The 14,323-nt window shown below is 35.9% G+C and overlaps 1 protein-coding gene across 15 annotated transcripts in view; it reads left to right on the top strand.

Annotated features, from left to right (window-relative positions):
- Nucleotides 1-11,449, top strand: part of NOL4 (nucleolar protein 4) — a 365,006-nt gene extending 353,557 nt beyond the window's left edge. For 9 of the 15 annotated variants that reach the window (XM_036244377.1, XM_036244368.1, XM_036244369.1 and 6 more), the window contains one exon: nt 9,500-11,449. In XM_036244377.1, the coding sequence (XP_036100270.1) occupies nt 9,500-9,693 (194 nt within the window). In that variant the 3' untranslated portion in view covers nt 9,694-11,449. The remainder of the gene's footprint in view (nt 1-9,499) is intronic. The other 6 variants (XM_036244372.1, XM_036244371.1, XM_036244373.1 and 3 more) reach the window with 2 other exon arrangements.
- The last annotated feature ends 2,874 nt before the right edge of the window (nt 11,450-14,323 follow it).

Below are 14,323 nucleotides of genomic sequence, written 5' to 3'. Positions count from 1 at the left end.
ACTTGATAATGCAAACCCATACAAAACAATCTTCCAAGAGTAAAGGAAATCTTACAAAGTAAAGACAAAAACTGTCTTTTAATTTTAAAAAAAGCTTTGGAGCATAAAAGACTTATTACCTTATAATTAAGAGTATCATTGTATAGAAAGTCTCAATTGTCTAGAAATTGTGTCCCAACAACATAACTTCAAATTAATTAACTCATCCACAGTCATACCCACTAACTTTTTTTTACAAAGAGACAACATGAGAACCTTCAATAAGCTTAACAGAAATATTTACAATACACATCTCTGCAATAACCATTGACTTTTAACACACCTCTCAGAAACTAATGGCTAGAGAAAATAAAATAATTTAGATTTGAAAAAATAATTAAAATTTAATCTGGTTTAGAAACTACCCCCAAATTTATGATAACACATTCTTTCAGACATATTGAGCACCTAAGTAACTGATGACAACCAAAGAATTATTTAGTATACTGATAGCATTATATGTGTTCAGAAATATTTATAATAATGAACATGAAAATGCTACACATTTAAGTTGTGGGCTAAAAAGTGGTTTGGGTACACACATTAAAAAAATAAAAAATTAAGCCCTGGCCGGTTTGGCTCAGCAGTTGGAGCATTGGCCTGTGGTCCAGAGAGACCCGGGTTCGGTTCCCACTAAGGGCACGTACCTCAGTTGCAGTTTGTCCCCGGCCCTGGTTGGTTGTGCGGGTGGCAGCCACTTGATGTGTCCCTTTCACATCGATGTTTCTCTCTTTCTCCCTCCCACTCTGTCTGAACAAAAAATGGGAAAAAATCTCCTCAGGTGAGGATTTAAAAAAAAAAGAAAATTAATAAGCTATTCATTTAACTCGAGAAGTTAGAAACAGAAAAACTATAGAAGAAAATAATAAAGCAATAGAGAAGACCAAAATCAAAAACAGACTCTTTGGAAGAATTTATAACTATCTAATAAGATGAACCAAGAGAAAGGAAGCATAAAATAAAATATTAATATCTTTAGTCTAGTATATCTGAAAATGTATGGATATGATATTGTTTTACAAGTATAAAACTGACCAATAGACAAAAAAGGAAGGGCTATTCCAAATGTACCTTTCATTATTAAATTGAATTAAATCATTATTATAAAACATCAGGCATAGTCCCAAGCAGTTGCCAGTTTAATTCCCAGTGAGGGTACATGCCCAAGTTGTGGTCCATGCAGGAGGCGGCCAGTCAATGTTCTTTTTCCCAAAAATCAATAAAGAAAGAAAAATTAGACCTAAATTGTTTACAAATGAATTTTACTCAAACTTGGACTAGATAATCTTCATTTTACACAAAGAAATCTAAAAGAGGGGGATAGAAAAAGAAATGAAAGGCACCCTGGCTTATTTTGTGATGCTACTGTAATCCTATCTTCCAGAAAAGTATTAAAAAGGCAAATTATATTGCAATCACTTGTGAATATAAATGCAACTCATTAGCATCTTGGCTTTAGTAATGTGTATCTGCTGCAATCCAGGCTCTGCGTTGAGCACTTTATATACATACATTAGTTAATTTAGCCTAGATGCTGAAAAGTTATAGTTAATTTTTTCACCCTTTGGCAGAAAAGTATGATAATATTCATAAAATACCTCTGTTAAACATCTGATCAAAATATAAAATGAGTCTGCAACCAAAGTAAGTTTCCAAGTGGTTCATGTGTTAATCCAGCAGGAGAAGTCAATCTCTTACTGATGGTGAGTTTATTAACTTGCTTGATCTCAGTGGCTGAAGAAATGTGTCCAGGGAAAATACACTTGTTTGACCATTATGGCAAAAACAGTGCTTGAAGAAACTGAGATATTGAAAATATCAATTTATAAAAGCAATTCAACTGATTTCAAGTGGTTGACCTTGTTTTTTTTTTAATAAGTTGAGATGTTACTGCTACTATTGTTTATTCAGAGAATCAATGAGTTTGAAAATATTTTCAGCTAAAGTTATTTCATACTATTCATAGATGCTAATTCTTCTGTCACTTTAAAGTTAAAAAAAAAAAAAAAACTAATTCAGTACAACATGAGGTGAAATTTGCTAAGAAGCATGAAACAAGGCATTTGGGCATCGGCCCACACCGAAGGGTCACAGGTTTAATACCCAATCAGTGTTTCTCTTTCCTTCCTCTCTCAAAATCAGTGGAAAAAATATCCTGGGATGAGGATTAACAACAACAAAAAAAGCATAAGGCATTTAGTTATTCCTTGAACTACTTATCAGCAGGTAGATAGTGGAAAACATTTGCATCTATCACATGTTGTTGAAACAGTAGTGTCAACTTCATTTGTTCTCATACATTTCATCATCATCACTTCTGTGAAATTTTTTCACAAGTAGAATCTGAACATCCTAATTTGTACTATCACACAGTAGTTTGATAAATTGGTCAAGTTTTATTGCAATTTTTCTGAACAAGAAAAACCATTCTCAAGCTTTATCATCAAACAATGAATGGCTTTGGAAATTTGCTACAGAAATGACAAAATTTATTTATTTTAATCTAAAATTACAAGGTAAAACAGTGCTTTTATGTGCAGCTTTTGCTGTGCTAAAGTTTTGCTGATGACAAGTAACGGCTAGCTGCTAGCTACTTAATAAACTTCCCATACAAATGTCTAGTTGATATATTTACTGAGCACACACTACAGGCTCAGCAATGTTTTTTAATCCTGATGCAAGAGCATAAGTAAATTCCCATTATTCAAAATTCTTTTCACTGTTCAACTGAAAAGCTTAACCTTCAATTGGAAGTAATTAATCTGCAATGCAGCTCTAAGAGGAAAGTTCATAGCAATAAATGCTTACCTCAAAAAAATGAAAATAAGAATCTCAAACAAGTTAACTTTACAACTCAAGGAACAGAAAAAGAACAATGCCCAAAGATAGTAGAAGGAAGGAAATAAAGATCAGAGCAGAAATAAATGAAATAGACACCAAGACCATTGAAAAGATCGATGCCACTAAGAGCTGGTTTGTTGATAAGATAAACAAAATTTACAGTCCTTTAGGTAGACTTGGCAAGAAAAAGAGAGCACAACAATTGATACCACTGAAATACATAGGATCATAAGAGACTACTATGAATAATGATATGCCAACAAATTGGACAATTCTAGAAGAAAATGGATCAATTTCTAGAAACATAAAACCTACCAAGATTGAATTATGAAGAAATATACCATCTGAACAGAATGATTACTAACTAGTAAGGAGATTGAATCAGTAATCAAAAAATCTCCCAACAAAAGCCCAGGACAAGATGGCTTCACTGGTGAACACGTCCAGACTTATTTTATCAGTCCAGAATTACCCAATACCAGATGAGGCTCATCATGATCTCAGGTACCCAAGCTGATAATCAGAAGACCTGATTTCAAAGAATAATGAAGAAGGATGTTAAAATAGACTTTGCAAACATTTAGTCATTGTTCCTGATACTGCTTTTTCTTCATTCGTGGACTGATTGTCATTTATAAAAGATGCTAGTAGTCAGAGGAAATCACTGATACCCAACTAGAAGAACTATTGGAGTATATAATTAACCAATTTTAAACTGAGGCTCTAGCCATGAAGGAACCAATAGCCACCACCTCAGTATAATCTTTTATTAAACATGGACTTCTCTTGAGCCTTTCATACTCTTGAATATTTTCAAATACAAGTAAATTCTGGCTTAAAATAACCAATTGGCTCTAGCCAGAACCCCTCAGTCCCTATACACCATACTTTTACTGGCTCTTCCTGTGGGGACATTCACCCTCCTCTACCTAACCCCACAGTGGTGCAGAAGGAAGGACCAGATCTCTTTATGGCTTTGTACAATCCAGTAAACCCATCTGAAACTCAGTTTTACCTGCTTTAAAATGGACCAATCATCCTGCTCTACTGTCCCTACCCAACTGTTGAGAGGTTCCAAGGGGGCAGTATGAGTCCCTAGGGGAGAAGTATTGGGAGGCACCTTAAATAATTTGTGAATATTTTTGTTTCATAGATTTTTGCTTCCCTACCTAATAACTTGAAAGTTTTGAGTGAATACTCATCAAGAAGAATTCCTTGTGGTTTTGATTTATATACTCAATCCTGTAGATCCAAAGAAATCAAGATAATGAAGTCAACCTTCTTTCAGAAAACAAAGTAACTGAGCTGTGAATGGCTACTAAATTACTGAGCTAACTATGGAGTTGCCAGTGTTAATACAATGATCTGAAAAAAAGTGGAAGCCCTGTCTTAATTTGGAAGTTTATACCCTTGAGCCAGAGGTGGAGAGTAATCCATAAACTACAGTATAGATTCTGTTTTCATAGATTCAACCAACCCAGATGGAAAATATTTGAAGACAAAGTAAGTTACGTTGTTGCTGACATCTACTATCTAGTTTGGTCTACAATGGTCACATCTGTACAAAACATGTTCAGACTTTTCTTCTTGTCATTATTCCCTAAACAATACAGTATAACAACTATGTACATAGCATTTACATTTTATAGGGTATTGAGTAATCTAAATATGATTTGAAGTACATGGAAGGATATGTAAATACTATGCCATTTTATATAAGGGACTTGAACATCACAGATTTTGGTATCCTCGGGGTGTCCTGGAACTATTCCCCCACAGATATCAATCTCTCTTACTCCCTAAAGAACTGGAGTCTTAGTCCTACCCTTTCTCAATTCTAGTTAAGAGCACCTATCAACAACTTGGCTTGGCAGCAAAACTATCACAAAATGTTACACCTTCTAATGAAATAGTCAGGCAACCAGACTAGAAATCTATATGAAAGGCTTTTCCTCTCAGCTATAAAGATATGTACTGGGATTCCTAAAAGTTAAGAAAAAAAAAATTTTAAGTAGTTCCTGTTATGTCATAATGCTTTTAAAATCCACTCAGACCTTTCCAAATAAACTAATTGGTGTTAGTGATGTTCAGTAATTTCTGTTTGTGGGTGTGACATCTCTGTATTTCTCCCTTCCAGCTCATTATATCAGCATTATGATTTTATAACATGAACAAATGGAAGCTAACTCCTGCTACATAATCAAAGCTCTGAAAGGCCATAGCAGAAGTGGATATAAGTTTCTCTCAGATGTCAGAGTTCTTGTGTGCTAGTCTCCTTTCTGATCTAATTAAATTCCCAGCAAAGCTATTTCCCTCTCATGGGACAACTGCCTCCCAGCTGACAGAAGTCCTCTCCTTCGGGGTGGTGGGGAGGGTGATTTTGACCTATCTCCATGCCTCAAGAAGAACTAGAAGGATAAAATAACATCCCTTGTTTAGTTCATGAACTAAATACTATTATCTAAAAAGTTATGTGTTTAGAAAAATTTTGTTAAAATACTTTCAAGTTATAGAATCTTTACATTTATTACTCACTGCAAGGTAACAACTGTAATAATGAACATTTAAGTGTATAATAAAGTCTTATTAATAATCCAACACTTGATGTGAAAAGTCTTAAGACAAATGTCTGAATTAAATATTTTTAAATAATTTTATAAAGGCAATTAAATTTATTGGGGGAAACATTGGTTAATAACAATATATAATATTCACATAATTATATAATACAACATCTGTATATTGCATACTCACCACCCAGAATCTAGTCTCTTTTCATGGCCATAAATTTGACCCCATTTACCTTCTTCGTTATCGCTATTCCCCTCTGGTAACCACCATACTGTTATCTTTCTCCCTAAGCTTATTGCTTTCTGTATTATATCCCATGTATAAGTAAAATCACGATTCTTGTCCTCTTTTTTTTTTTTAGGTACATGCCCCTAGCGCAAACCCAGGACTCTCTGGTCCATAGGCTGATGCTCCAACCGCTGAGCCAAACCAGCCAGGGCTGATTCTTGTTCCCCTTTATCTTATTTATTTCACTCAGCACGACACTTTCAAGATCTATCCATGTTGTCACAAATGGCAATATTTCATCATTCACAGACCAATAAAATAGAACTGAGATCCCAGAAATAAACCTACACATATACTTCCCAGCTGGTGTGGCTCAGTGGTTGAGCATCGATCCATGCACCAAGAGGTCTGCGGTTTGATTCCTGGTAGGTCACAAGGCAGGGTTATGGGCCTGATCCACGGTGGGGGCAAGCAGGAGGCAGCCAGTTGATATTTCTATCTCTCCCTTCCTCTCTCTGAAATCAATAAAGAAAAAAAAAAAAAATTTTTTTAACTAATTTTTGACAAAGGAGCCAAAAACATACAATAGAGTAAGGAAAACCTCTTCAACAAATGGCATTGAGAAAACAGAAATGTAACTAGACTGTATGGTAGCATACTCAAAATAAATTTAAGACTTGAATAGAAGACCTGAAATGATAAAATATATAAAAGAAAACATAGGCACTAAATTTACAGACCTTGGTCTCATAGAGGTTTTTGTGAACTTAACCCCAAATGCAAGGGAAGTAAAGGCAAAAATAAATGAATGGGACTACATCACACTAAAAAGTTCTGCACAGCAAAGGAAATCAACATAATAAAAAGGCACAAACAATAACTTCAATAAAGGGTTAATATATAAAAAACCCATACAGCTAAAACAATCCAATTAAGATTTCAGGTTCTACTACAAAGCCACTGTAATCAAAACAACCTGGTACTGGCACAAAAACAGGCATATAGACCAGTGGAACAGAACAGAGAACCCAGAAATGGACCCAAGGCAATATGCTCAATTAATATTTGACAAAGGTGACAGGAGTATACAGTGGAGTAAAGACAGCCTCTTTAATAAATGGTGTTGGGAAAATTGGACAGCTACATGCAGAAAAATGAAACTAGACCATCAACTTACACCATATACAAGAATAAACTCAAAATGGATAAAAGATTTAAATATGACTCATGAATCCATAAAAATCTTAGAAGAAAATGTAGGCAACAAAATTTTAGACATCATACGCAGCAGAATTTTCACTGATACATCACCTAAGGCAATAGAAACAAAGGAGAAAATGAACACATGGGACTACATCAAACTCAAAGCTTCTGCACAGCAAAAGATACCATCATCAAAATGGAAAGGCAACCCACTGTATGGGAGAGCATAATTGCCAATGATATATCAGATAAGGGGTTAATTTCCAATATATAGAATGCTCATACAACTCCACCAAAGGAAGACAAAGAACCCAATTAAAAAATGGGCAGAGGAACTAAATAGACACCTCTCCAAAAAGGACATGCAAATGGCTAAGAGACGTATGAAGAAATGCTCAACATCACTAATCATCAGAGAGATGCAAATTAAAACAATAATGAGGTATCACCTCACACCTGTCAGAATGGCCGCCATCAACAAATCATCAAACAACAAGTGTTGGCGAGGGTGTGGAGAAAAGAGGACTCTAGTACACTGCTGGTGGGAATGCAGACTGGTGCAGCCACTATGGAAAACATATGTGTTACCTCAAAAAATTAAAAATTTAACTTCCACTTGACCCAGTGATCCCACTTTTAGAAATATACCCTAAGAAGCCTAAAACATCAATTAGAAAGAATATATGTACCCCCATGTTCATAGCAGCACTATTCACAATAGCTAAGATCTGCAAACAGTCCAAATGTCCATCAGTAGAGAATGGATAAAAAAGCAGTGGTACATATACACAATAGAGTACTACACAGCTGTAAGAAAGAAAGATCTCTTATCCTTTGAGATGATGTGGAGGGACCTGGAAAGTATCATCCTAAGTGAAACAAGCCAAACAGAGAAAGACAAGAATCATATGATCTCACTTATTTGTGGAATATAATGAACATAACAGTCTGAGAAATGGGGTAGTCCCAGAAACATGGAAGTGGGGTACAGACTGACAATCCCCAGAAGAGGGGGTGGTGGGGGAGAGATGAACCACAGAACTTATATGCATGTATGCATGAACAATGGACATGGGCAACAAAGCTGGATACAGGGCGGGGAGGGAGAAGGAAGGAGGCATCAGTGGGGGAAAAAGGAGAAAAATCTGTAACAAAAATAAATTAATTAATTAATAAAATAATATATAAACAATCCAATTAATAAATGGGCAGACCTGAACAGACACTTTTCCCAAGAGGGCATACAGATGGCCAACAAATATATGAAAAGAGGCTCAGCCTCATTAGCTATAAGGGAAACACATTCAAAACCACAATGAGATAACACCTCACACCTGTTAGAATGCCTACTCTCAATAAAACAAGAACTAGGTTTTGGAGAAGATGTCTAGAACAGGGAATGCTAGTACACTGCTAGTGGAAATGTAAATTGGTGCAACCACTATGGAAAACAGTATGGAGGTCTTCAAAAAATTAAGAATAGAGCCCTGGCCAGTTTTGCTCAGTGGTTAGAGCATCGGCCTGTGGACCAATGAGTCATGAGTTCAATTCCAGTCAAGGGCACGTACCTCTGTTGTGATTCATCCCCAGCCCTGGTTGGGGTCATGCAGGAGGCAGCCACTCGATGTGTCCCTTTCATGTTGTCATTTCTCTCTCTCTCTCTCCCACTCTATCTGAACAAAGTGGAAAAATGTCCTCGAGTTAGGATAAAAAAAAAAATTAAGAATAGAGTTACCATATGACCCAGAAATCTCTCTTCTGGGTATCTACCCCAAATTTTTTAAAACACTTTAATTCAGAGAGATCTGTGCACCCCTATGTTCACTGCACATTATTCACAATAGCCAAGACATGGAAACAACCTAAGTGTCCTCTGACGGTGGGTTGGATAAAGATATGGTACATATCACATAAGAAATGATGAAATATAAATTATTTTTAAGTAAACATTTACAAAATGTTGTCAAAAACCAGACCTGACTTGGTTTAAATATATGTAAGAAAAAATGTTTTGACACATGAATGTTTTTGCAAATAGAGAAAGGGTGTGAGCAATACCTAACGCAGTATTCCAAGTCCAGTTTCCTTGTGGTTTTCTTTGTGCTAATCATTTACTTATTGCATACTTCTAAAGCGAACTTCATTCTACTATATCCACATTTTTAATAATAGTCAACCTAACAGAAAAAAAACATTGGTCAGAAAAGAAAAAGTACCCCATTCACATCCATATTGTGTTGCTTAAAAATTGAACTCCAAACATGTTATTGAACTCCCCGGGTTCTCCGTGTCTTTTGTTTAACTGAGGAGTTTGTAATTCATTAGCATTACTATGTAGGATGTTGAAACTTCTACAAGTGGAAGGTAGACTTGAAACTGAATTTTCTAAAAAGTACACGTTCAAGAGGTCTTTCCTCAACAAGGGGTGATTGTCAGAAGTGAGACAAGGAGCCTATAAGAGTACCCAGTGGCTCGTTTTGCATCAAGGTTTGCTCTTGAGTCTTTCTGAGAGATGTATTTGATTAAAGACATCAGCAGCTTCCCATGAAGTAAGTCATACTTATGTTCAAAGTAGTGGAACAAAAATTATGTCTAATTTTGTGGTAATTTTTTCTAGGGCCCACCGACCTCAGCATGAAGAGGCAGTTGGCAACCAGCTCGGGCTCCTCCAGCAGTTCAAGCTCCAGACCCCAGCTGAGTCCAACTGAGATCAATGCCGTGAGACAGCTCGTGGCAGGATATCGAGAATCAGCTGCATTTTTACTGCGTTCTGCAGATGAACTGGAAAATCTTATTTTACAACAGAACTGACTCAAATGACGATCCTATTCACTGACATCTAAATTTGCAGTTTCCACTAATGACATTTTGATTCCCCAGCAGAGATGCTTCTGGTCTTACTGCACAGTCTTAAGAGAAATACTTCCATTATGCCACATTGTCCTTGATCCATAAAGTGATGTGTTAAGGTGCTTCAAAGGAACTCTGACCTCTGAAGTACTTGAGATACTGTGTGTCCAGCCTACTGCTTTTTGTTTTAGTGTGTCAGCATAACTATCTGGGGCAAAAATAAATAAATAAATAAGGCTGTTTATTCCTAATTCAAGGATAAAACTGAAGAAACTTGTGGTATAAAGAATAGTTCAAGATCCAACTGAAATATTAGTGGAATTTGCTACTGACTTATTGGACTGAAAGCTGCAGTATCTGGCGAAAAAAAAAAAAAAAAAGCCAAAATTTCTTCTTGTTACAGGTTATAACATTGAAAAGGATCTTGTATTTTAAAAAAATATATATGTAATTTTTATAAAAAGAAAACTTGTTTTTCATTCAAAACTGTCATTTTTACTTTGGTAACTTTTTCATAGGTCCTAAAAGAAAACTGTTTTGAGAAACTACTGTAAGTACCTTTTCCACATCCCTTTGCCTTCTCTTTCCAAATTCTTTCTACAAAAATAACACTTGATGCTGGAAAAAAAAAAAAAAAAAAAAATCCTTGCCTACGTTCTTTAAATCGTCACATCAGGAACTACTTCTGAGAGATGCCTGCATTTCTGCACCTCATGCTGATCTCAAGCATCCCATGCAACACTGCAGCTTTACCATAGAGGTTTCCATCACAGAATTTTTTAATATTAAACAAGACATATCATTGAGGGGAAGCATCACACCTTGGTTTCCTACAGCTCACCCCAGATTGCCGCTGCTATCTTACAGGCATGCCTCTAGCAGCAATTGGATGTAGATGACTGAATGTTAAGAGGTTGCAAGTGACAATCTGAAAATTTGCACTCGTGTGTAGTTTAATTTTTGTTTCTCTATTTCAGACATAGTTTCCAAAAAGACCATTACCTCTCCTGATATAATTTGTATGATTTACAGTTCTAGGTAAAAATGATGTCAAGGACTCTCGGTGGCTGCAGCTGCAACGTACAATGAACTGGCCCCTCCTATTCCCCATACTTCGTCTTTCTTTCTGATTTTATAGTGTTGGATACACATGAATGGTGTTTTCTTTGTGCACTGAGGCAAGCCTATTTTTAAACTATTTAGGGAGAAGTACATCAGTTTATGCTTCTTGTACAATTTTTTTTCTGTTGTTTAGCTTTGGTTGGATTACAATTCTTTGTGCATTCCTGAATTTGCCTTATTTCCTGTAAAATTTATGTCATTCCGTTTTTGATAATAAGTTTAGGCATCGGTGATATTTCTTATCTACTTGTTACATATAGTTTTCAAGTAATGACTGTGATTGTGACCAAGTAATGTGCACTTTTTCTTGTAACTGTGGACATTGCTATGCTTTTTTCTTCTAGTGTTTCTAGAATTACTGTTCCTTACAGTTACGTAAACAAAAAACAAACAAAAAAATTTTGTGATACTGTTGGTGAATATAATGTGAAAATCTTATTGAAATATGAGTATTTTGGAAATACATAGATGCACAAACATCTTTTAAGATGTGGATTTAGAGTTTGCTTATTTAAATGAAAATTCAAAAATTGAGGGCTGGTATACTTTTCTCTGTTTTGTTGGGTTTAATAAACAGATTTCTGTGTTAAAACAATAATTGTGAAACCTTATAAACTTTCTGAATGACATTTAACTTTTAGCAGTTTGCTTTTAAAGCAGGTAATGATATTTTATACTACATTTAGCACAAAATTGATAACTCAAATTTGTACTCAAGAATAACCTAAGGGGCCAGTCTCCACATACAGTCTAATGATTTATTCCAGGAAGTGGTAAAGCAAATGAGCAAAACCAAGCCTCTTTCAATTTGATTATTTAAGTCTAATTTAAGGATTTATCTTTTATTCCTCATTTTTACATTAGTAATCTGGCTCTTTTTAGCCACTTGGATTTAACTTGGATGAAACATATGATGGCTTTAAGTGCTTGTTTTATGCATTGGTTTTGTGGTAATAATATCTGAGACCTTGACATGATTGCTGTTTGACAAAGTTATGCTCAGGCTTGAGTTCAGAATATACAATAAAAATCCTTAGTAGTGATAATGAAGCAAATGGAGAAGGTAAGTTCCTGCAAGATGCTATTGTTTTCATTAAACCTGCATCTTCAATTACAACTTTCACACCCATCCACTAAGGACTAAAATTCCCCAATGTCTTCGCTCTTTGTACATTTATCTAAATGAATGAGAGTACCTGGACTCCCGTCATTTCCCTGGGAGATCCCAGAGCCCAGAATGAAGTGCCAGTTTCTTTTCCTTTATGACTTGTACCTGAAAACACTCTGGTCCTTTATTCTCCTGTGACAGAGTGTATCAAAGAGGTTGCAGCCCCTTTGGAAAGCATTGTGGAGGAATGAGCTGCAGGTTCATATTGCCATTCACATGAGTGATGGAGAGCTAGCATCATCACAGAGACCAGATACATACAAGTCCTCTCACGTCTGCCAGTGAGCCTTCTGTACAGCAGAGGTTTCTTATCACATATGTATTGCTTTATCACACTTAATAAGAAAACACACCTTGAAATAATCACAGAGAATACAAGCACCATTTTCTGAAATTGTGTCATTTAAATAACGACTCAGTAAAAAAGGGCATTCAGATATAGCAATAACCACGATTTACCAGTGACTTACACAGGGAAAGCACTTTTGTTTTCTTTACTTCTCACAATAACCCCAGGAGGTTGGGACAGTCACAGGCCATTTCACAAAGGTGGCTCAAGAGGTGAGGTAACTTGCCAGGAACACACAGTGGGCTGAAGCCCTCCACTGAACCCATGTGACCTGACACTGGAGCCCCACTGGTCTCTGCAGCGGGCTGCCTCCCAGGTATCAAATAGTTACACTGGGCCTTGGAACAGGTCTTTATACTCATGTTTAGCAGTTTTATTTGTGTAGATAAATAATACTTTTTTAAAAGTGGACTTAACATCAAATAAAAACACTAAACACTGAGAGTTTTATCCTGCTTAGAGAGGTTTAATTTCCCTTAAATTATATTCTCTACAAACACGAAGAGCAACAATAAAAACCACACGAATGGAAATCAAATGCATAGAGCACGAAGAAAAGGCGGTGGCTTTTTAACAAGGACGGGCACCAGCAGTGAATCGGGTATAAAAAGATAAAAGGGCTCATCCAGCTGACCCCATGAAGGTAAGTTCAACCACCTGAGATTTTGGTCCTAGACACTCGACAGGTACTGTCCTGCTATTGTAATTCCTCCTGACACCATTAATACAAACATCATTTAAAGGTTAATCTTGACATGACAAAGATATTTTCTAATTTCATATGGGCTGAGTTACAAATTATAGTTCATAGGAGGGAAAAGTCCAAAAATAAAGCAAGTAGACATTACCAAGTATGTTCAGGATGCAGACATTTGGTGAAGAAGGAACTGCATGCCAGCCAACCAGAAGGAGCTTACTGTATGAATTAGAACTCTTCCCTTTCTTGAAAAAAATTTTGCAAAGATATAAAATGCCATTGGTAGAGTAACCTATCTTCAGTTAGATGGGCAATCATGTTTAAGTTTTAATTTTATTTTCTGATTACAAAAGAAACTTGGGAAATACATTCTTTTTTAAAAAGGAAAAAAATCTCAGCAGCCATCGAGAACTACCAATAACATCTTTCTGTTTTTTTTATCTAAACAGGTATAAGAATATTTTTGTTTTATTGTGTATGGTGTTTCCTCATCTCCCTTTCTAATCTAACAATATATAATGAATATTTTCCACATCATAAGGTATTCTCATTAACTGTTATTTTTAATGGCTGTGTAGCATTACACTGTATAAATGCACCTGTATTCATTTTCTATTGTGGCTGGAAAAAAATGACAACAGACAACATGGATTCACTACAGTCCAGGAGGTTGGAAGCCTGGAGGTGTTCTCCAGTGGAAAATCCATGTCCTTGCCTACTCTGTCTTCTAGACACAGTCTGTCCCTCTCTTCCACAGTTAAGTACCCTCGCTGAGTACACTGGGTCCACATGGATCACAAAGTACAAGGATCTATTTATTTAAGGTCAACTAATTAGCAAACTTAATTCCATCTACAAACTAAATCCTATAATTTGATTGTAACAAAACATATGGACAGGTTCTGATGATTAGGATGTGGATATCTGTGGGGGTGGGGGTTGCATTATTCTGCCTAGTACAGGTACCATAATTTCCTTCTTTAAAAAAAGAACATACTTCTCTGTATCCAGTTGTATTTTGCCCATTCACTGGCAGTAAAGATCCTAAGTCAGCAGCATGAACGTGTTACAAATAACTGTCAGCTGCTGACCCACAATTTTTCTTCTGTATGAAGGATATGGTTCTTTTGGAAATCACTTTACTGGGATTTTTCTCAAATGTCTCACATTTGAATTAAATGCAAAATACAAATAAATGAGGGAAAACTGCAGCTAAACCTTGCAAGGGTAATGAAACAAATGCCTCTGGATCCTT

The sequence above is a fragment of the Molossus molossus genome, unplaced genomic scaffold (assembly GCF_014108415.1).
Source record: "Molossus molossus isolate mMolMol1 unplaced genomic scaffold, mMolMol1.p scaffold_m16_p_6, whole genome shotgun sequence".
Classification (NCBI taxonomy): domain Eukaryota; kingdom Metazoa; phylum Chordata; class Mammalia; order Chiroptera; family Molossidae; genus Molossus; species Molossus molossus.
This window is presented reverse-complemented; position numbering and strand designations above follow the sequence as displayed.